We start from the raw sequence: 24,079 nt of genomic DNA, 5'->3' as shown, positions 1-24,079 counted from the left end.
TTATATTCGTAAATATTTTCATTTTTAAATATTTACCGCAATTATGCCGAAAAATAATGCAGAAAAGTGTCGTGAATATCGACAGAAAAAAAATCAATAAATAGCATCACGGAATTCATTCACGAAAATTTAATAAAGTATACACCAGAAGTATCGCGGATACTTAGAAAAGATTACAATAAAGTTCCAATGATTTTAAGTGGCGATATTAACGTAAATTTTGCATTAGACACAGCGGTTCCTTCAATTGACTTTCTCAATACAACAATTTAAAAATGTGTAATAATCGCACTGAATCGACAACACGATCAAAAACAACCATTGACGCGGTATTTCAAAGATATGTTGACAACATCGAAACCAAAGCATTTGTATCATATTTTAGCTATCATAAGCCACTCGTATCATTTGTTGAAATTGAAAACATTGAGGATGAATAATAATAAAATGAAGAAAATAAAATATGAACTTTATAGCAATATTATAATGAACCTATAATTATCCCGCTTCTAATGCTTCTTTCGTCTCATTCTCTCTCAGTTTGTTTTACGGAAGGTTTCACTTCTATCGCGTCCAACCGTTAGACTGGTGTTTTTTTGTTATTATTCTATTTTTTTATGAATTATACAATACCGCACTACGATTGAAATCAATTGCTTTAAAGTAAATTTGAAAATATACGTGGTATTTTTATTTGTAAGAGGGTGTACTAATACGAACTTTGCATACTGTATATATATCCCCTTAAAATCAATAACAGTTAGTAGCGGAAGTGAAATATCTCTCTTAAAAAAATTATTACATTTTGTTTTTGTGCTTGGCAGCACCTTCAATTGGCACCATTTCTTTTTGACAATTCGTTTTTGAGCTCATTTATCATTTCCCACACTTTCCATCACATTCATACCAATATTTTTCACGACTCCAGAAAAATGTAAATAGCGTTCGAGTTGTTCTGAAAAATATATTTGGGTGTAGCGATCATGGAATTTCTACACGAATCTATAGCGCTTGGTGTTGATTTACTAATCTTGGGTTTGTGTGTAAGAGAATATGTGAGCTACAAAAAGAATGTCAACTGCCTCAAGGTGAATTCAGAGTGCCAACAGCTGATGGCGAAGTATCAAATTACACACTGATTACATGTGCATTATACTTCTCAATCCCAGGCAGCCCCACAACTTGCTATCGATGGCGATCTGAAGAACTATGTAGCCTCACAAAAGGACAAGAAGATACCTTATGCTGTTGTCCGAGGCACTGTCACACCAATCGGTGTGCCGATGCGCAGTGTTATGTCGCCATCCGTCACCGGTGTCTTGCAAGTGATAAAACTGAGGTGAGTTAAATAAATCTTTAAATTACTATAATGAATTTAATTTTTGTCACTTTGTGTATAGTGAACACCGTGTAACACGCGGCTTTGCCGGTTTCTGGACGGAACAACGGAAGCTCATTCATGTATCATCGAATGAGATGCCTTTTGAATTGCGCAACAATGAGAGTAGTGTGGAAATCATCGACGCACTCAGCGCGGCCGTGCTAGATATGGACGTAGTATATGATAACTATGAACCTTCCTCGCTTTCCTTTTTCGATCATGTGTTCGGCTTCTTTTCTGGTGTGCGCCAAAAGGGTTTGCAAACTACTGAAGAAGTGCTGCGCGATGGTAGTTTCATCACAGCCATAGGGGAGTTAGAATTGGATGGCAAAATGTTGCGTTTGCAACCGTCGCCAGTGGGCCCCCTCTTTTTGACAACCGCTACCAAATCTACGTTAATTAAGAAATTCGAAGAGGCCAAATCGTCTATGCTGTAAGTGTGGAAGTAAAGGCATACTTATATATAAAAAAAATACTTATATATGTATATATATATAATCAGTAAAGGTTTCTATGTTTTTCTTCTTACTAACCAGCGTTAAAATCTTTGTCTGTGGCACAATATCGGCTGTTTTAGTTGGAGTCATGGTTCGTAAATTCTATAACAAAAAGAAACAAGAACGTGATGAGCGTAAAATCAAAGAAACTTTGGAAAAGGAACGGCGTGAAAGACGCGCACGTACACGGCCACTAAATCTTACCACAGAACAATTGTGTGTAGTGTGTTCAACGAATCCAAAAGAGGTAAGCAAAAATCTCACGCTACCATTTGTATGGGGCAAGACGGGAATGAGCCAGTGGGAATTTTTTTTCAGTTTATATATGTACCTATGTATTTACATATATTTACCCAACAAGTTGCATGTAAAGATTATATTTTTGGATTTCTTTTTGATTCTTAAGGGGGTCTTCTGGTCTCCAGCGAAAAAAAAATCGATTTTTTTTTGTGCATAATTTTGTTGTATGTGTATGCGAGAATACGCCACAGAAAGGATTTTTTGAAAATCGCATTTTTTTCACATTTTTCTGGGCACCGAAGTGTACCCTCCTCCGGCCGTTTTATCATAAACTTTATCTTTAAACGCGTTTCCCCGAAAATCGTGTTTTTTAAGCATTTTGGTCACACTTTTCATAGTAGTTATACTCCGATTTCAATGGTTTTGGTCTTAAAAGGTTCGGAAAACTTACCGCTAAGTTTCCCCGTGTACGATTTTTGAAATTTTTTTTCATTCCATTTTTATAACCTTTTAAAGTTCAAAAAATGAGCAAAAAAAAATTTTTTTTGCAAATTGTTGCATTACTTTTGAAAAAAATTTAAAAAAAAAAAATCTGTCACGGGAAAACTTAACCAGGGCAACTCTGAAGACAACGCATATCTAATTTTTGCTTTCTGATTACCCAGGTGTAAAAACCATGACCAAAATGGAGACCTGTTTCGTTTGGAGGTGGACGTCTTCAGCGCCATTTCAAGGTCGCGGGTGTTAATTTTTTTCAAAGTCAAAACCATTTTATAAAAGCCAAGACATGTACCTTTAAAATAAAAAAAAATTTTTTTTAAATATTCACAGGATTTGTCACAATCAATCCCCAAAAAAACCCTTCATTTCAGGGCCTCGAGACCAGAAGACCCCCTTAAGAGACTAAAATATTGGCCCTTATTACGAGCAACATTCGATCTTCGACTATAGTCGAAAGTGCTGATCGAACGAATTTTCATTTGGTATTATGGTGCTCATTCGTTGAAGAATAGGACTACTGTGAATTTCGATCGCTCGACGCATTTACAATAGATAATCTTTTCTCAGCTGATACAGCAAATCAAAATAAAAGAAAAACCGATTGTGTTGAAATTCTTTGCTAACAACAATTTTAAAAGTTAAAAAAAGTATTTTTTGTGAAAATGAGTACAACGGAGTTGTGGTTCGACGATTCATCGGTCGATGAAAGATTAGTGGAACTAGCTAGGTGTAGAAAACAGCTGAGGGGCGCATCCAATCCCCTAGAAATGGCTTCCACTGAGTAAATTTAGTATTTTCAAAATGTGTTGACGTACTTAATATTACAGAAATTTCCTTACAGTTTTTTAAAGAACTTTAGATTATCTAAAAAGGCGTTTATGAACCTACTGCCCAGTACAGAAAACCAGTTCCAGCAGTGCACCCGAGCTAAGAGCTCTTCACTATTCTCCAAAAAAAGCAACACAAATTATTAATGTGTGTGCAGCTTTGCACAACATTTGCTTGTTTTATAATGTTCAACTTCCGGATGATGCTGAAGATATTCAAGTGGAGCCAAATAACGGAGAAGCAGGAAACATAAAAAATGAAATTCTTAGAATATTATAGAAAAATTTAAAAAGTATTAAATAGAACCTGTACGCCACAGTTTCTGTTTTATTTTTGTTATAAATTTTCTTTATTCAATTAATCGTCATTCGAAAAAAATATGTATTTCAGTTCCTCTACGTATTTCAGCCCATACCTGCCAAGGGAAAAAAAAAATTATTTCTATAAACATCACAAAAAAAAATCCATTATTAACTTTAATCCATTTTGCTGCCGTTCTCACTGGTGGTCCCAAGCAATTCAGCTCCGTTGTAAATTCCTCCCATTTTTTCGCTGCTTGTACTTTGGTGGAAATCCCTTTTGCGAATTGTGGATTCTCTTCCATTAATGCAACTAGCCTTTCTATTTGCTGTTTGGTACTCACGACTTTCGACCTGCATAATATTAACAACATTAGCATATATTTATTATTTGGTTACTATAAAACAATAAATAATCGCAAACAACTTACATTTTAACAAGTTTTCCCACAATACGCTACACAATCGAAAGCAAAATTGCATTCGACTCTAAATTCGGTAAACAACGAAAATTTCGATAGGGTTGCACCGCTCATAATACCAAATTGACATTCGATCTTCGACAACCAACGAATATCGAAGATCGAATGCAACTCATAATAGGGGCCATTATATACATACTTAAAAACCAAACTAAGGAGATATTGAAATTGAAAATCATGCAGATAATGGCACTACGGAAATTTTCTGACGTTTTTGAGAAAAGTACATTATGTCAAAAAAATATCGGCAAGGATTCATTTAAAAAGCGCGCGCTACACGTATGTCTAAATTCTTTTCGCGGGAATGTTGGTCCTCTATAGTGCCGGGAATGTCTGTCCTCTATAGTGCCGCAGAGTTTGAGCGTAATCTGTCAATTAGCTTGTTTTTGGCATTTAATTATATCAGCCAACCGCTGGTGGGCTCCGCGATTTTCACTATGGATAAAAATAACAAATAAAGAATTTATCTTAAATTTTGTATTTTGAACGGGATTTCGTGTGCCGAGTCGTTAAAAATGTTGCAGAAAACACGGGTCTATGAGTGGTATAAGGCCTTTGCAGAGGGCAGGAATGTCGTGGAAGATTTGCCCCGATCTGGTCATCCATCAACGGATGAAAACGTCGACAAACGTCGACAAACGTCGACAAAGTCAAGTCAGACATAGTGCTGCAATACCATCATTTAAGTTTGAGTGAGGTAGCTCGTAACCTTAACGTGCCTCACGAATCAATTCGCAACATTTTACACCATCAATTGGGCATTCGACGCATAGCTACTCGACTCGTTCTAAAAGAGTTGAATTTGTTTCAAAAAATTCACCGGAAGAAGGTGGCTAAAGACATGCTTGAGCAAGTGAATTCACACCCAACGTTAAACCAGCGCATCAAAACAGGTGATGAAATAAAACGGTTCTCTAGACAGCGCTAGTTTACTGGAGCGGCAGCCCTTGGTCGGAAAAAACCCGAGTCTGTTCCGGTAACGTAGAACCGGTTGCCATGGGAATGGCGACGAGATCCAGTACAAAACTAACAGACATTTACTGGAGCAGACAGTGTTTAGACAGACAATAAACGGCATTCATCGCGAGGTCGGCACCACCTTTCTAAGCTCCCGACCACCAAATGCCGTCATCGGAGTCCAACCACCACCTACAGCAAATGCAGAGCTCCAACTTCCTCGTAAGACCCGCGTAACACTGGCCCAATTACGATCTGGATATTGTAGCTGGTAAAACTCTTATTTATCCAGAATTGACCCCAACATACCAAACATATGTCATGCATGTGAAGGCACCCCGCATGACACTAACCGCCTTTTCACATGCCCTTTAGATTTAGATTTGTGGGGAGTTGGGCAAGTCCAAGCGCTCAGTCAGGAGATCATTGTACTACAATCCATGCCCCTTAAAACGCACTCATCTAACACCCCTCTCTCTCTCTGGACCCAACATGTCGAAACAGCATGCTTCCTGGGCCTACCTTTAAATGAGCTAGACGACCGGTGATATACACTACAGTGACAGGGCTTGTATTACTGCTACAACAACAACAACAAAGGTGATGAGACGTGAGTATATGAGTTTAACATGCAAACCAGGCGGCTGTCCATATGAGTCGAAACCGCAAAAACCACGTCAAAGTCGGTCAAAAGTGAAAGTGAAGTCGTTTTCTTTGATTGTCATGGTGTTGTGCACTCGCAATTCGTTCCAAATGGTTCTACGAATAAATAAAGAATATTATTTGGAAGCTATGCGAGGTTTGGAAGAGAATGAGCGTAGGAAACGGGCCAATGTGTGAAAAGAAAAGTCATGAATCTTGCGCCATGATAACGCACCATCTCACAAGGCTCTTATTGTGAACGTTCGAACAACCACCGCATTCACCGGATTTAGCGCCCTGTGACTTTTTCTTTTTCGCAAAACTTAAATTCCCACTCCGCGCACGCCGCTTCGAGTCGATAGAGGTCATTAAGGAGAATTCGCTGAATTGCTTCGAATGGAGCCTACTTTGAAGGCGACAAAATAAATTTCGATGATTAAACAGTTATTTTTCGTTTTATTAAAAAATTTCCGGTCCTTTTTTGACAGAATGTATATCATTGCTTAGTTTCCTATGTTGCTTTAACCCATTCGATCCCATTGTACTCGCTTGAGTACAGAAAAAGCATCTCTTACAAATTTTTAAATGTACTCGCCACTTTATAATACAGAGCAATGTTGAAAAGGAATACACATGTTTCTCCTACTTTTTTTTGAGTCCCGTTATCTGTTATTCACTTGTCTTTGCGTGCACCTTTGCTATTTTTCTTCTTTTCATGGTTTAGTTTGCAATAAGCTCTCTGTTTGGCAAAATACAAGTTATCACGGAAAAAGTTCAGTGTTGAAATATTCATAATACATACAATTTGTATACTTTATAACAAAAATACGAAAAAAGTTGTGGAAAAGTGCATTTCGGTAGGTTTAAACTCTAGTGTACTCGCATGGGTACAGTGGGAACATTAATATATATTTTGTGTGCATATTTCATGTAGATTTGGTAATGGATGTAAACAAATTTTACGGAAAGAGGTTTCACAACCTTTCTGCGGCCACCGACTATATTGAATCAAGCGACCGTAGTCACTTCGGCTTCGCTATTATACCGCCAAATACCCACTGGGACACAGATGAGGAGGACATTGAAGAGGATAATATATTGCGTGATGATATTCCAACCTTGGAATCGTATTTTTCGATTCTTCTTTACGTCATATGACCTTCTTAGAATTTTGAAAGAACAAGGATTTAAGGCTACTGGGACTGTTCGTAAACGGCGGACCAAAAAATGTCCTCTGAAAACGAACAAAGAACTACAAAAGAAGCAACGGTCTCCCCGTTTGATTTTATGTAAGTTTATCATAATGATTTATTTGAATAGTTGTTTTGTATCAAATTTTGTAGGTTTTCTGACTCAGGAATACTTTTTGTGACGTGGAATGACAATAGCGTTGTGACAGTGGGAACAAACTTTGATAGAATTGAACCTTTACATACCGTCAAACGATGGTCAAGACAAGAGAGGCGCAAGGTGAATGCCCATCAGCCGAAGTTGATAGCGGAATACAACTCAGGAATGAGAGGAGTTGACCTCCACGACCACTTTGAATACTTACAATATAAAGTTTAGAGGAAAGAAATGGTGGTGGCCTCTTTTCACCACAATGATAAGCTCGTGCGTAGTAAACGCATGGAAGCTTTATAAAATGGCAAGTAAGAGTCAATGCGACTTGTTGCAATACCAACGTGAAATTGTGCGATTTTATTTACGCAATTATAATATCCGGGACATATCTTCAAAACGATCGACAACGGCATCAATAGCTGGTTCCTCATATAACCATTTTTCCAAAAGGATATCGAATCAGCTGAGGTGCAGGGAGTGTCACCAAAGAATTCGATGGATTTGCGAGTTATGCAATATAGCCCTTTGCGTAGAGAGAGAATGTTTCAAAAACTTCCATACTGTTAACCGAACTAATAACCAAGGAAGTCTTTGAAAGTGTCTTTTTATTTAATACTCCATATTTTCATATACAGGCAATGTATATACATACAGGGTGGCTGATGAATTTTGCTACATTAAGAAACTCAAATAACTTTTTTTTTAGTGTATGGAATTCATTTATTTTTTTTTTTTTCAAGTTGAAGGTCATTAAATTTTATTAAATGTAGCTTAACTAGTTTTAAAAATAATTGAATTTAAATGCCCCCCATGCTCGTTGACACAAGTGCGGCATCTTAGTAAAAAGTTGTTCATTGCTGCTTTGATAGTTGCGACAGGAATAGCCGCAATTGTTGCCCGAATGGATTGTTTTAGTTCATCCAAATTTGTTGGCTTTGTTTTATAAACTTCTTGTTTACATAAACCCCACAAGAAAAAGTCAGGTGCAGTAAGGTCAGGCGACCTGGGGGGCCAACGAAATTCGGAGTTTCTTGAAATCAGTTTATTGGGAAATTTTCGTCGCAACTCTGTCATAACAGTCTGGGCTATGTGAGATGTTGCCCCATCTTGTTGAAACCACACAGAGTTGAAAGGAATTCTCTTTCGGCGTAGTTCTGGATAGAAAAATTCTTTCAGCATTTTCAAATAACGGTCTCCAGTAACCGTAACGGTGTGACCATTTTCTTCAAAAAAATAAGGCCCGACAATACAGCGTGAAGAAACCGCACACCACACTGTCACGCGAAGAGGATGCAATTCCGTCTCGTGGAGTATCTGTGGGTTAGAAGTACTCCATATTCGACAATTTTGTTTGTTCACATAGCCGTTTAAATCGAAATGGGCCTCATCAGACATGAAAAGGCAGTTTAACATGTTTTGGTCTTCTTCCACCATTTGCAGGATCTTCTGGCAAAATTCCAAGCGAATCGGCAAGTGTGCTGCATTCAGTTTGTTAACCAATAAGTCTAAATCTTTGTGCATTATTGTTTGCAAAGACTGACGGCTGACACCAAGTTGAGCAGATAAGCTTCTTGTTGAAACCCTTAGATTGCTTTGTATAGCTGCAGCTACAGCAGCGATCGTTTCCTCCGTCCGAACTGGTGGGTTTCGATGATAAGGCCTTCTTGCGACTGTTCCTTGCTCAGCAAAATTATTCACCAGTCTCATTATGGTCCATCTGCTCGGGGGATCGCCGCCAAACATCCGCCTGTACTCTCTCTGTACCAAAGCTACGGACTCCAGTGCGTGATAGCGGCGGACTATCCAAATTCTTGTTTGCGTGTCCCAGTTATCCATTTTAATAAATTTTAAAGATCAATCTGCAAATTAAAACAAAAATGGAACAGATAACTTAAAAAGAAAAAAAGTTATTCAATTTTTTTTTGGTAGCGGCTTTCATCAGCCACCCTGTATTATCCCATTGTACTCGATTGGGTACAGCCCAAAAAATGCATTTCTTTGATTTTTTTCGTGTTTTTTTAAGGAGCTTAATTACACTATTTCAATAAACGTTTTATAAACGCATTAAAAAAAAATTGTTTTATATAAGGTTGGGATTTAATGGGTTAAATAGAAATTAAATATTTATACTTTTAATAATTAGATATATACAACAGCTATGATTCTTACGATTGGTTAGTTTGGAAGCCTATAATGCAGTACCGTTATGTAGAATCTAGTAAACCAAACAATCAACAAGAGAATGTATCATTATATAATAATAATAATAGAGAAAAAATTCTATCTTAATATATTTGAGACATAAATTATGTTTTCTCCTTTATTTCAGGTTATAATTCTGCCCTGTGGGCATGTTTGCCTCTGCGAAGACTGCTCCGAAAAGATACGAGTTTCATGTCCCGTATGTCGCGGTAAGATCACAACAAAAGCAGCCGCTTTTATCGCTTAATAATTAATATTAATTTGGAAAAGTTTATTTTTGGATGTTGGAATTTATGCGTGAAATATAGACGAACTCTGTATATCACGAAACTACACCACGACGAAAATCTGTTAATTTCGTAAAATGTATATCATTAGTCAACTACATTTAATTTATGTAAAAATATAGTAGAATTCAAAAGGACGTAGAAAAATTAAAAAAGTCACAAAAACGCATAGAATAATGTATCATCAGATAATTATTTAACACTAATAAATTGTCAAACAATAGATGTACAAGAGCATTCCATTTCCATTATACTCTTGTATTTTCGTTGATCCTCTAGTAATTGCAGGAAAACACGGTATTTGCGATTGTGAAAATCCTTAGTGGAACTATTCGGTTTCAGGAGCACGCCATTGCCGCCCATTTCTTTGGAGGTTGCCTTTGTATTACAAGTAGAAATCGCATTTTATATAATAACTAAGTTTAATTTTTCATACAAAACTAAGTAGTTTAGCTCACCTCTAAACTCTCAAAAGCCTTCGCAGCGCAAGCCCCCAACATTGCGGCACCGACCAATACCATTTCTTGCTCGTCCGGTATCACAGCCGGGAGTTGGCAGATATCTGCATGCGCTTGCACATACACATTATTCTTAGCGAGGCCACCGCAAAACAGCATACTACTATAAGGTACACGTTTGTGCTTCTCAACGAGATTATCAATGATATGACGGGTGCCATACTGTGAACGATTTGATAATAAAATATATTTTGCATGTATGAGACTGAAGTGCCGCAATGTTTATCAATAAATTATGATGCTACTCACTGCTAACGCTTGTACAAATGCCAAGTACAGAAGGGCCAACGCCTCTTCATCGTCATTCATGTTGAGGCCCGTGATCTGAAAGAATGAAATGTGAATGATTTATGAACTGTTTATGTGAAATATAACGTATTGGAAAGGATTTATGGGACAATTATAATAGGTCTGTTCGTGAAGCAAATATAGGGTGATTTTTTAGCTATTATCTTTTTTTATCTATCTATCTATCTATCTATTTTTAGCTTTAATTTAAACAGTTGGTTTAACGAGCTGACGCATGTTTCGTGTTTTGTTTCACTGTGAAACATCTTCATCCATCTTGGTCTATAATTTAACCATGAATCGTCTTACAAACCAACAACGCTTGCAAATCATTGAATTTTATTATAAAAATGCGTGTTCTGTTAAGAAAGTTTAAGATCCACTTTTTTTATCGAAAAATTATGTTCAGCGACGAAGCTCATTTTTGCATCAATGAAGAAGAAGAATTGCAAGAGCTACCAATGTATCCAGAAAAGGTCACAGTTTGGTGTGGTTTATGGGCTGGAGGTATCATTGGACCGCACTTCTTCAAGGATGCTGCGAATCGTAACGTAACCGCGAATGGTGAGCGCTACCGTGAAATGATATCCAACTTTTTTTTGCCCAAAATGCAAGAGCTTGACTTGCATGAGATGTGGTTTCAGCAAGACGGTGCCACATGCCACACAGCACGCATAACAATGGACTTGTTGAGAGGCGAGTTCGGTGAACATTTTATTTCACGTTCGAAGCCTGTCAATTGGCCACCCAGATCGTGCGATATAACGCCTTTAGATTATTTTTTGTGGGGCTATGTTAAAGCTCATGTCTATTCCGACAAGCCTGCTTCCATTAACGCATTGGAAGACAACATTAAAGCATTTATATGTGAGATACCGGCCGAAACATTGGAAAGAGTATGCCAAAATTGGACTAAGCGGATGGACGGACCATTTGAAGCACAGTCGCGGTCAACATTTGCATGAAATAATCTTCAAACATTAAATTATATGGACTGTACTATCGATTTAAATAAAAATTGCATGCATTTTTCTTAACTTTACGTGTGTTTCTGTGAAAAACTATCCCATAGTTCTTAAAAAATCACCTTATATATAGTTTGCAAGAATTGCTACAAATTATCACGTTTTGGTGTTTATTTACCCAAAAAACCTGTAAAGTAGGGAAAGTGAGAGAGCAAAATGACATTTCATTTTGCGGGGAAGGTGCAAGTTTTTACTGGATAAATTTTTACTTGGAAGAATTTGCAAGTGAGAGAAACAGCTGATCGCAAATTAAAAATAAACACAAATTAAAATTTGCGAATTGCAATTGCTAATGGAATGTTCTTCATCTGACACCGATGATGAAATAGAAAAAAATATTGTGGACAAAACGAAATGTTGTGATTCCGAAGCTCGTTATTTTGCATGTTATTTGGTAATGGTAATGATTGTACGGGTTAGGCTAAGGCCTTTATGCACTGCGACCAGATTGATCTATTGTGCGCCCCTAACTACTTAATTGCAATTATTTAGTATACCGAGAAATTGAACCAGCTGCTTAGGAGGGAGAAATTGTAGGTTGTTTTTGTAGCGGCATAAACATTCCCCGTGCATATACGAGGAATGCTGCTGAAGTGACAGTCCTTGGCCGGATATAAATCCGGGTCGTTCCGGTTAGGTAGACCCGCCTGTCGTGGGAACGTGTAGGTCTTCCTCCTCTGATAGGTACGAGCCTCACAGTTGATGATTAAGAACCTCATCACAGCAGAACCTGCGTAATCTTGTATTAGATAACCCTATTGTAGCCTTTCTGTTAAAGTTACAAATTATTACAGGCAAAGTGACCTGTAAGTGCTCCACAAAGTAGTCTGAGGTCCTTTTTATCTAGCGTTAGAGCAGATTTTGCTCTGTGGGCATTGAAGTTCAACAACTTTTTGGAGTGATTAAGGCTGCTTGTGCCGTTCCTGCTTTCCCTGATTTTTGTTTGGATCCATTTTTTGGTTTCCTGTTTTATACCATTATTTTTTATTGTATACCATTTGTTAAAGCCGGAAAATGGGGTTGGTCCAATAAATAGCCTTTCTGCCCTTTTTTTTTTTTGCATAAAAGTCTGCCTTCTCGTTTCCTTCGTGTCCCTCATGTCCTGGTAGCCAAATCAGTGAGACCCGATTATGAGTGGCCAGTTTGTTGAGTGCATTGTTATACTCTATTAGAACTTTTGACTTGAATGTGAAGCTATTTAAGGCTTTGAAAACCGATTGGCTGTCCGAAAGTATTTTAATTTTTACTTTCTCGCACCCTCTTTTGGATATGATTTCCACTGTTGTTTCCATTATGGTGAAGAGCTCCGCATGGAAAATTGTGGTATCTGTACTTAGTGTTAGGGATTTGTGTGCTGTAGGCCCCACTATTTCTGCTGCTACTCCTTATAGCGTTTTATTTGCTTTTTTTAATTTAATGCAAGGTAGCTCAAGTGAAAAAATTTTTAATTTTTGTAATTTTTGCTGTCAACAATTTAATCAGCTGTTCGTCAAACTTGCAAATTATTACCGGTTTTGCGTTCAAGTCCTTTTTTTCTTTTGATATTTTTCTCTTTGAGAGAGAATTCTCGGAATTTACGTTACGGGCAGGTTACTAGATAATTTTTGCATGAACAGACCTAATATTGGATTATTTTCTCGGCCTGATTGCGCAACTATGTATGTAGATACTTAATTTCACTTAGAAATTTATCTTTTGAATTCTCAAATTATTATCTTTACAATTGAAAAATATTTTACCATTCCTCGTAAATTCGGATCGGCTATAGGCGATCGATTGCCATGAAAATCTGGCCAAACATGTAGATCCTTTGTCAGCTGGCACATATCCTCACATTTACGCTCTTCGGTCATCTTCTTCAAAAGCTTATTTAAATATGTATAGATATGCCTGTGAAGAAGTATAAGAACTCATCTAAATCATAGCAACAATTTTTTTTTTTTTTTTTTTTTTGAATTTTTCCTTACTCATTTTGACCCAATTTCGCCTGTATGGCAGTATATTGTGGATGCGATTTGACGACAAAATCCAACAATATACCGGCAGCGCTTTGTCCACCTTCGTTGAGAAAGTAATTCGGCAGTACTGCACCCCGATAGGGTCCCCAAATGCCATGTGCCATGCAGGGTTCACGAGTTAGACTCATGTGGCACGTAGATGTGCCACAGATAAGTGCCAACTTGCCCTGCAGATTGTCGAGCGCTGCCTCAAGCTGTTTATCGTGTTCATTCAATACGGCGCGACAACCGAACATACCCAGAGCGCCGGCATGGGCATCAATAAGCGATGTGCCGACAATTGTGCCCGGCAGCAGCGACAATTCTTCAGCTGCTTCTTTCGTTAAACCTGTACATTATCGTTATTTTATTGAAAAGTATTGTATGCAACGTCATTTTTCGCTTTTTTTTACAAACCTGCTCCCACCGCCGTGCCCGGCTCACAAATGCTTTGTCCAATTATTTCAAAATTATTTCTACACAAGTCTTCCAAGTCAATTTTTTTCAAAAATTCTGCACTCCAACACATTTTCATCGCATCGTAATTCCATTTGCAGACCGCCGAACAAAGTGAGCGCGTATCAGCGCCTGTGCTGCGCCATGTTAGGAAATCAGGCAAGTCAAACACGCGCCAAATATTCTTCCAGGTATTTTTGATATTTTTCTTCAACCATAGCAACTTCGGTATTTCCATCTCCAACGATACTTGGCCGCCGACATATTGCAGTAGCTCATGCTTTGTTGAGTTGATAAGAGCGGCTTCGGCATGTGCGCGATGATCCATCCAGAGAATGATATTTTGCTCATTGCTAGAGGTGTTACTCACCGTGAGCGCTTCACCATTTGCACCCAATACGACCAAGGAGCAAGTGGCATCGAAAGAGATTGCACGTATTTTTGCCTTATCGGCATCTGAGGTTACTTCCTGCAATGACAGCAAAAAAGAGTATTTCGAAATAGGTATTACGCAACTGATTCTATTAAGGGGTCGGCAAAATGTGCATGCAGATGGAAATTTATTTCGCAACTTGCCTTGCATCTCTTTTCCATTTAAAATGAATTAAAATATAATTTATTTTTTTATTATACAATAACTTAAATTTAAGATCTTAAAATATTTTATTTTTTTAGAAACTTTTTTAATTTTAATATTTTGTTATTTTACTTGCATTTATTTTATGTTAATTTGTTATATTTTATATATATATTTCATATAGCAAAAGAATTTTTTTTTTTTTTTTTGAAATTAAAAAAACGAAATTAGTGAAGCGATTTTTATAGGCATTGGTAGCAAAACTTCAACAAGCACTATCTACAGGGTGGGCCAAATAAGACCTACTAATGTTAAGCACAAATAACTTTTTTATTTTTTGACATATTTATTTTTCTCTTTTTGTAGGTTATAATTGAATTGTTGGAAATTTATTATGGAACCTTACAGTGCAACACAACGCGTTAAAATGATCGAGTTTTTCTATTCTTACACAATTAGCCACACAAATTGATATTTTAAACAATGTTTTGATGTCGGATGAAGCACATTTCCATTTAAATGGTTATGTCAACAAACAAAACTGTAGATTTTGGGGCTCTGAAAATCCAAGGGCAACACACCAACATCAGTTGCACCCATCTAAATGTACTGTTTGGTGCGGTGTTATGGCCACTAGAGTTATCGGTCCATATTTTTTCGAAAATGAGGATGAAACGACGGAATCGATTTCAGGAGCTTCTTACAGAACATTGATTGAAAACTTTTTGTGGCCTATCCTAGTTTGTGGCAGTATCCTAATTTGTGGTTTCAACAAGATGGAGTAACTGCGCATACTGCTAGGCAAATTTTTGTCGAACGTCTGATTTCCAAAATTTCAGATTTCCCTCGGTTACCTCGTTCGCCAGGTTTGACTGCCTCCGACTTCTTTTTATGGGGATATTTAAAAGTCAAAGTGTATCTTAATAAACCAGAGACTATTAGACAGCTGAAGCAAAATATTCGTGACGAAATACTGAGCCTTCAACGAGAAACATTTCGTGGTGTTATGGAAAACGCGTTAAGAAGAACCAATCTTTGTATCGAGAAAAATGGTGGACATTTGTCTGATGTATAATCATATTTCATACATAATTTCCATAAAATATATTCAATGTAAAAAAACAATTAACCAAAATAAATGATTATTGCAAAAGTTATTTGTGTTTAACATTAGTAGGTCTTATTTGGCCCACCCTGTACTTGCATATGTATTAGTATAATGTACACAGATACCTTTCACAATCGGCTTAATCGAAAAGTTTCTAACAAAGGTTGATTTCATTCCTTATCGCCCAAAAAGATTTGTAATATAGCATTTTTTTATGAGTCAAAATCATGGAGGTAAAAATTTTCAGTTGTAGTTTTTTCATCGAAATTGTAATAAATTTACAATCTTAGCTCATTTTCTAATTAATGTGCTTAGTCTAGGCACGGCCCCTGTCTGGCATTGGAATACAGAGAAGGCATGGACTTCGATCCAACGTTTCTCCCATGCCATCAAGAGTCGTACTTGAAAAGAGATACAGTGTAGTGCTGTCAGAGCCTCAGTCGTGGTCAAACTCTGAAAATGAGCCCGGCAAATACTGTTTTCGCATTTTCACGGATGGCTCCAGGGCTGAGCTTGCCTCCGGCTCTAGAGTCTAGGTGGATTCCAGCAGGACAAAGCTGCACTTTGCTCTTAGAATGCATGCATCTGTGTTTCAAGCGGAGGTGTATGCGGTTCAAGAAGCGATGAACTCTGTTGTGGAAAACCGGTGGAGAGGCAGATCGATATGTGTCTGCAGCGACAGCCAAGCTGCGCTCATGGCCTTAGACAGCCCTCAACCACATCAGGGGTAGTGGAGTCCTGTAAATCTAGGCTGAACTATGTCGCTGATGCTAACATGGGTCCCGGGACACGTGTGTATCGTGGGAAACGAGACCTCTGAATTCTTAGCTAAGATGAGCTCTGAGGCCAACTTCTTTAGCCCAGAGCCCGTTTTGCCACTCCCTTCCGCGGCCATCAAAGCCACGGTTAGCAAATAGGTTACTACAACCCGCAAGCGAGCTTGGAAGGCTGAGAGAGGCTGCACATGGACTAAACTGATGTTACCTGTCCTGTCCGATCGACTGTCGCAAACCCTTCTGTCATTAAGCAGAGGGGAGTGCAGACGGCTGGTTGGACTGATGACGGGCCACTTTTTGTGGGCGAAGCACATGGAAAGGTTGGGCATCTCAGCCAGTGTACTCTGCCCAGCTTGTGAAGAGGAGGATGGGACGGCGGACCACTTTCTGTGCGTCTGCCCTGCCTTCGCTCGAATCAGGTTTGAGGTCTTTGGCACTGATGTGTTAAGAAACGACCTCCTTGGTACCACAAGATCTACTCAGATTTCTTCGGAGATCGGGTAGATTTAAAGAAAATGAAAAGGAAATCCAAATGTAGTACAATGAACTTAATTATTGTCTGAGTGCTGCACTTGCTAGTTGCGCCGAAAAAAAAAAAAAACAGTAGTTGGCAACGACACATTTAATCACATTTTTTTTAAATGCATCCTTAGTTTAATTTTATTCTAACCCAAATAGCCGTTAAAACATTTCGGGAACTTATTAAGGGGAACTCAATTGGCCAAAAAATGTCCATGACCATCGGTTTTACGTTACCGGAACGAGCCAGATTTATGTACTACACATCGGGCCCAGGACTGTCACTCCAGCAGTATTCCCCGTGCATGTATGGGTAATGTTTATACTGCTACAACAACAACAACACATTAAAGTCGTTTGATTCCTCATTTCGGTAATGTTTTCGGTGCAAGCAAAATGTACCTTAAATATTTTGTTAATTATGTTTTTTTTTAATTTTAGGCGCAAAAAATGAATGAATTAAACTGCATTTTGAGTATTTTTTAATTTTAATTTTAGAAACTTTCCCGAAAAACATTTTTCTATTTCCTTTTTTTCATTATTCATTACTTTTCGCGATTAATTCAAAAGAATGTCACTTCGTACCCTGCGCGGTCATAAACTAATTTGACGACGACATAACTCAACTCATAACAGTAAAAAATCTAGTTAATTAATTTAATTTTTTTAATTTGAAGTTAATTTTTTATTTCTATCGCAACTGAATTCTCTACATCCGTTCATCCGTTGCAGCATTTTGACCCTTGTGCATCTCGGGCGATCCTTTTTTTGTATTTTACTTATGTAAACATGCACCTACAGACATACCTAAGTATGTACAGTTGTGCTAAAAAATATAGTAGTGCAGCACCTCACAATATTCATATTCATTTTTCGATATGTTTAACGGTGTTCAATGAACACGTGTTCATTTGAGTTCTAAGAATAAGATGCAAAGAAGAGAATACCCAGCAAAACCTGCGTGACCGAAGCTCTAACACAATTACACTTTTTTATATGTTACACACACATATGCACTCGTATTTCTTTGGAAATCGACTTTTTTTTTTATGCTCCGTCCCCTTTGGAAAAGGTGTAAGCAGTAAGCAAATTTCATTCATATATTTTTCCTCATTTTTAAATCAGTCAAAGTAAACAAACGCCGTAGCCGAGTGGGTTGGTGCGTGACTGCTATTCAGAATTCACAGAGAAAACGTCAGTTCGAATCTCGGTGAAAGCAAAATTAATAAAAACATTTTTTAATAGCGGTCGCCCATCAGCAGGCAATGGCAAAACACCGAGTGTATTTCTACCATGAGAAAAATCTGCTCATAAGCATATCATAAAACAAAATGAAATAAATGCATAAAAAAAAAAATTTTTTTTGTGATTCGAACCAAGGATTTCGGATCGGAAGCCCACATTGCTAGCCGCTGGGCTATCGCGCTGTGCTGTCGCCGCTGGCCTAAAAGTTATTTTGTTCGTCGCTACGTTTATATGAAACTGGCACTGGCAAACGAATCCATATGTATGAAAGGGATAAAAAATCACACGTACACAAAAAATTTGGCACAATTTTCCCAACGCTTTTAACAAAGTGATTGTAAAGGGGCGGGGCTAGTGACAGTTTAACGACCACGCGTGGCGGTCATGTGCAGGGTAACCTGACCACCACTCTTCTTGCTGGGTAGATATTAGATCCCGTTAGTCTTGCATTGGTTTGTGTAAGCTTTTGATGACTTTTGCGAAATGCACCGAAAAGTGGCTGTTCATAATTACCTATGGTAGTGCTTGGTGTGAGTGGTTGCAAACCAATTATAATAAGTTATTAGTGTAACAAAAGGCTTCAATAGTAAGTGTAATGCAGTAATCAATGTTTTGGTGAATTATTTTTATTGGATTTGTAACAATTTTTTATTCTAGTAGACAGGAAAAGAACGGCTGAGAAAAGAGTTTTGATAGTTAGCCTAAGAGCAAAAGGCAAAACGTATAAGGAAATTGAAAATATTGTTGGCTGCACACCAACAACGATATTTAATGCGATTCGTTATAAAAAAGCCAGAAAATCGGGGTAGAAAATGCCAAACAACCGCTGTCGAAGACAGACGCATTGTGCGCTTTAGCAAAATAAGGCCGTCAGCATCATCTAAAGTTATCAAAAATGAAATGAATCAATCTCGGTCAGTGACGTTACAGTCCGTTGTCGTCGTCTAATTGAGCAAAATCTAAATGCCAGAAGTTCTAGAAAAGTACCTCTTTTGACTAGGAAGAATGTGAAAGGACGACTCAGATTTGCAAATGCTCATCTGGTCGGGTCCGCAGAAAAGTGGCGAAACATATAGTGGACAGACGAAAGCAAAATTGTTTTATTTGGTGGAACAGGCTCTAGGCAGTATGTATGACGTCCACCAAACACCAAATATAATTCTAGGTACACAAAGAAGCCAGTTAAGCACGGTGACCTAAGTACAATGATATGGGCTTGCAAAGGCGTTGGCCCTATTCAAATGATAAATGGCATTGTGGATAGACATGTTTATGTAGACATATTACAAAATATAAAATTTTAAATATTTCAATGTGCAAGCCTATCGCAGCTGATATCAAAGAAAGGAAATGGCGTTGGCACACCTTACGCAAAGAAGACAATGACATCGCAAAGATGGCCCTAGATTGGAATCCACAAGGCTCCAGAAGAAGAGGACGGCCACGAACAACTTGGATGCGATCAACACACGCGGAATACCAATCAAGTTGTTCCTGGCATAAAATTCGAAACATTTCACAAGATCGCTCAGGTTGGCCTGAGTTTGTTTCCGCCCTATGCTCTGATTAAGAGCAGTACCTATTTCTTCATATAACTATGTAAATAATTTCATGTACAAACTATAACAAGAGATATCAAGGAATAAAAACAAAAAACAAAAACAAAAAAAAAATTACAAATTACAATGCTACCATATCGCACCCTAAATACAAAAGGGTCACAACTCAAAATTTTCCAAAACTGAGTTTTTTGCATAAATTAATTCAGAGTACACATTTCTAACTGCTGCAAATATTTCGTTCACATAACTATCTTCTTTAACTGGAAAAATACAGTTATGTCTATTTTAATGTCAAGTGTGTTGCTTTCGCACGATCAACTAAAGAGAATTATTTTTAGTTGCGTTAATGGGCTCAACAACAGCTGATTACTTTTATTACACATAAAGAGTTTTATTTTGAGTTCTGCCTCTATAATTGTAAAAAGTGATAAATTTCGTGGTATATTATTTTGCATTGTGCCTCTTTAGTTGTAAAAAGTGAGTTCAATTAGGTTAGGAAACTTATAAAATTAAAACATTTTATCAGTTAAAAAGGCACAACTTAAGATAATATCACTAGTTAATCGAAAAAATTTCAGTTAAAGAGTCATTAATCAAAATTTTGTTTTATTTTCGCAAACATAATATAAAATTGAAAAAAATATAGTAGAACCTTCTTCAATGTTGTATATTTTCATGATGGAACAATATTTTCTTAAAATATTACAATAATTTTTACATAAAACGTTTTTCGTCTCTCCTGAAAATCTTAGTATTTTGAGTTGTGACCCTTTTGTATTTAGGGTGCGATATGTCAGTTGGGAAATGCCTATAAAATGGATATTTCAACAGAGCACCGATCCGAAACAAACGAGCAAGCTTGCGAAAGATTGGTTTGCTTCCGAAAAGATCGATCTTACGCTATGGCTACCTCAGTCCCCAGATCTTAGTCCGAACGAACGAAAACTTATGGGGAAATGTTAAACGGGTTGTGGCAACGGCAAATGCTTCAAACAAAGCTGAGCTTTGGCAAATGGTACAGGAAGAATGATCTCAAATCCCCTTGAAGCGTTGTCAGGACCTTATCGGTTCCATGCCCTGCTGATACGAAGGCGTTATTAAAAAAAAAAATAGTTTAAAAAAACTAAAAAACACGCTTTTATTGCTAATCGAACTAAAAAGTAGAAAATAAATTTTAATGACAAAGGGACCTATAATGAAGTAATAGCAAATCGAAGGATCAGTCATAGTCAACTACCTCAGAACAGAATTATAACAAAAATTAAGATACAAAGAGAGTAATTCAAATTAAAGTTAAAAGCGTGGGATGCATTTTGCTTCACTTTCATAACATTCTGTACATAGGTAGTTGCCAATAGAATTATTCTAATATTTACTATATCAAGCATCCCACGCTTTTAACTCTAATTTGAATTACTCTATTTGTATCTTAATTTTTGTTATAACTCTGTTCTGAGGTAGTTGACTATGACTGATCCTTCGATTTGCTATTACTTCATTATAGGTCCCTTTGTCATTAAAATTTATTTTCTACTTTTTAGTTCGATTAGCAATAAAAGCGGGTTTTTTAATTTTTTTTAAACTATTTTTTATTTTCTACATTTTAGTTCGATTAGCAAAAAAGCGTATTTTTTAGTTTCTTTAAACTATTTTTTTTTATTATGAATGAAAATTATTGTTATCATTGCAGTCAGTGAATAAATGATTCGATATATTCGTGTTATATTTAATTCCTTTCTTATCGACTGTGAGTCTAAAGCTATGCAGTTGTCGGCCGTGATAAAGAAGTAATCGGGATGAAGAACTTATTTCGTGGAGGGAGCCTGAGAAACTGATTTACAAGAATAAATAAAGATTTTTCATTTTACAACAAAATTCACCTTACTTTTTGCCCACAGTAAAAAAAAAATATTAATCCTGGCAATCCGAATAAGGATAATGGAAAACTTTTATCAAATTATTGCATTGTCATCGGTCCTTGATAAGTATGCAAAATTTCAAGTCGATCAGATTTTTAGAAGTCAGTGAAAATTAAGCTCAAAGATTCCGTTACATACATACATACAACCCGACCTAATAAAAGTGTGTTAATAAAGGCTATACACATAAATATTAGACTGTATTGAGTATGAAGAACTCAAAAAATCATTTTTGAATGAAGTTATTCAGTTTTGTTTTTCCTTTAATGTAACCACTACTATAATTATGAACAGCCACTTTTCGGTGCACTTCGCAAAAGTCATCAAAAAATTACACAAACCAATGGAAAACCAACGGCATCTTTTCACTATTCTCTTCTTTGTATGCTATTCTTAGGAATACATGAAAACCAGTTTAATTTGTAATGTTTAACATATAGAAAAATGAATATGAATATTGTGAGGTGCTGCACTACTATATTTTTGAACACAGCTGTATGTGTGTGTGTGTATGTGTATGTGTACATAACTATTGTTTATATTTTAAGCACTGTTTTTTTCTGCCTTACCTTCACACAATGGCACACAGAGCGCCAAATATCGTCGGATGATTGTTCGTAGTGATCGTTTTCGGGATTCCAAGTCTTTATCGGCTTCACACACTGCTTCAGCACTGTACCCTTCAGATTGACTAGCGCTGCACGGGCACTGCCCGTGCCAACATCGACACCAACAAAATATGTATCGGTCATCGTGGGACAATATCAGAAATCTTGAGATAACCGCTGCTGTGCTGACTTTTTCAAAAAACCGGTTTAAGTATTGTACTATGTGAAATATACGCCTTGGCGCTATTTTAATATGTACATATCTTGGCTTGAATTCCGACTACTTGCCAGCACCGCGGACGGTTGCAATTTGATTGCTTCAACTATACCGTTGACACTTAATAAGTCTATTGCTGTTTTTTGCCTATTCGAAGCGTTATCAGTGGAGAATTGGTAAAAAAAATTAGTATATTTGACGATACTGATAATGACGATCCAGTGGGCTGCTCTTTATTAAGTCAGTTGTTGTTTGCAAGTTTTTTTCATATATTTTGCGGATTAATTACAGAGAATAAGATTTACAATTTTTGAATATGTAAAGTGCTTATGAACAAATATTTGTGAAATTTTTACATTTACACCAAGGCACATATGCCTTTCGTATGTATGCCGTACAAATGTACGGTGTCTTCTCATAATGTCTCTGTGAGAATACGTTCAGCTCACGGCGCTAATTCATGACTTGCAAGTCACAGCTGCTCTACGACACGGCTAATAAATTCAAATTTTAAAAGAGAGTAAACTAATAATTCTTAATACAAGCGCCGAATTCTCTCTATTCAACGGCTATATAAGTGGGGCAGCCAGTGCAGTATAAATCCCCAATGCTGTTACCCTGTAGGGAAAGCGAATTCGTTAGTACAGAGAATTCCTTCTCAGAAATTGAGAAATGTAGCAAGTTAGCGCTCCAGACCTCATTAAAGTCACCAAGTGCATGTTCAATGGGAGCACTACGAGCGTAATTTGAATTGAACTTATTTATATAGGAGAGTAAGAAGAAGAATTCTGGGAGGTGTAAGAAAATTAATACATTGAAGCAGAAAGGGGCAGTCAATGTCGCCTTTAATCATATTGAAAACAAACGAGAGCGAAAGAATCGGTATTATAAATACTTTCTAAGGACTTTAGGTTGATCAAAAGCAAACGTGATGTGTAAAATGGGATAGGATGTGAAAACTTTACTGATCTTAGTATAAACTTCAGAAACACTTTTTGAATACATTCGATCCTGTCGATTACAAATTTCTGGTATCACTGCCAAATAAAGGCGGCGTGTTCCAACGTTGAGCGAAAAATTACAGTCAACAACAATTTCAGCGTGTAAGAGCCCGTGAAATTTAAGGGGGGGGTAACGTTTTTAAATTTTTTTTTTGCATTTTTTTTTTATTTGATTTTTTAAATGAAGAACCTTTCAAGAATATTCTGTGAAAATTTTAGATGAAGCGGAGCAAAACTTACAAAGATACAGCCATGTAAGTGTTGCTACCTACCTGGCTCAACCGCGTTTAGCGTTAGCGTTAAAGCGTTTTCCCCACAACTTACGTTTTCAAAGTCGGTGCCCCTCATAACTTTGAAACTACTGCACCGATCCTTTTGAAATTTTGAACACTTTTTCTGTAGATGTTTTACAAGGTAACGCCGAAGAGTTTTTTTCGAATTTGTTGATACTTTTGTTTTTACGGTAACTAATTCACCGATTTTTTACGCGAATATCGTGTTTTTGACTGTAACGTGCCCAAAAATCGAAAAATTTTTAATTTCAAAAAACCCTCTCGGCGTTAACCGGAGAAAACGATTATCTAACGAAAAAACTTTGGTTTT

The 24,079-nt window shown here is 37.1% G+C and overlaps 2 protein-coding genes across 2 annotated transcripts; one reads left to right on the top strand and one right to left on the bottom strand.

Moving 5' to 3' along the window:
* The first annotated feature begins 876 nt into the window (after nucleotides 1-876).
* Nucleotides 877-9,708, top strand: LOC129240850 (mitochondrial E3 ubiquitin protein ligase 1). The gene is made up of 5 exons (XM_054876879.1): nucleotides 877-1,088; nucleotides 1,170-1,339; nucleotides 1,401-1,814; nucleotides 1,918-2,125; nucleotides 9,501-9,708. The coding sequence occupies exons 1-5, from the start codon at nucleotides 984-986 to the stop codon at nucleotides 9,618-9,620; spliced, it is 1,017 nt and encodes a 338-aa protein (XP_054732854.1). The 5' UTR covers nucleotides 877-983; the 3' UTR covers nucleotides 9,621-9,708.
* Nucleotides 9,709-9,834: 126 nt separating this feature from the next.
* Nucleotides 9,835-22,902, bottom strand: LOC129240849 (FGGY carbohydrate kinase domain-containing protein). Its single transcript, XM_054876878.1, has 7 exons — nucleotides 22,220-22,902; nucleotides 13,906-14,413; nucleotides 13,459-13,837; nucleotides 13,231-13,381; nucleotides 10,428-10,502; nucleotides 10,119-10,340; nucleotides 9,835-10,038 (listed from the first exon to the last, which is right to left on the bottom strand). Exons 1-7 carry the CDS (start codon nucleotides 22,400-22,402, stop codon nucleotides 9,874-9,876), a joined length of 1,683 nt encoding a protein of 560 aa, XP_054732853.1. The 5' UTR covers nucleotides 22,403-22,902; the 3' UTR covers nucleotides 9,835-9,873.
* Nucleotides 22,903-24,079: the final 1,177 nt, after the last annotated feature.

Source organism: Anastrepha obliqua, chromosome 3, assembly GCF_027943255.1.
Source record: "Anastrepha obliqua isolate idAnaObli1 chromosome 3, idAnaObli1_1.0, whole genome shotgun sequence".
NCBI classification, from domain to species: Eukaryota; Metazoa; Arthropoda; class Insecta; order Diptera; family Tephritidae; genus Anastrepha; species Anastrepha obliqua.
Note: the sequence above shows the minus strand (reverse complement) of the source record. Positions and strands in the feature narration are given on the sequence as shown.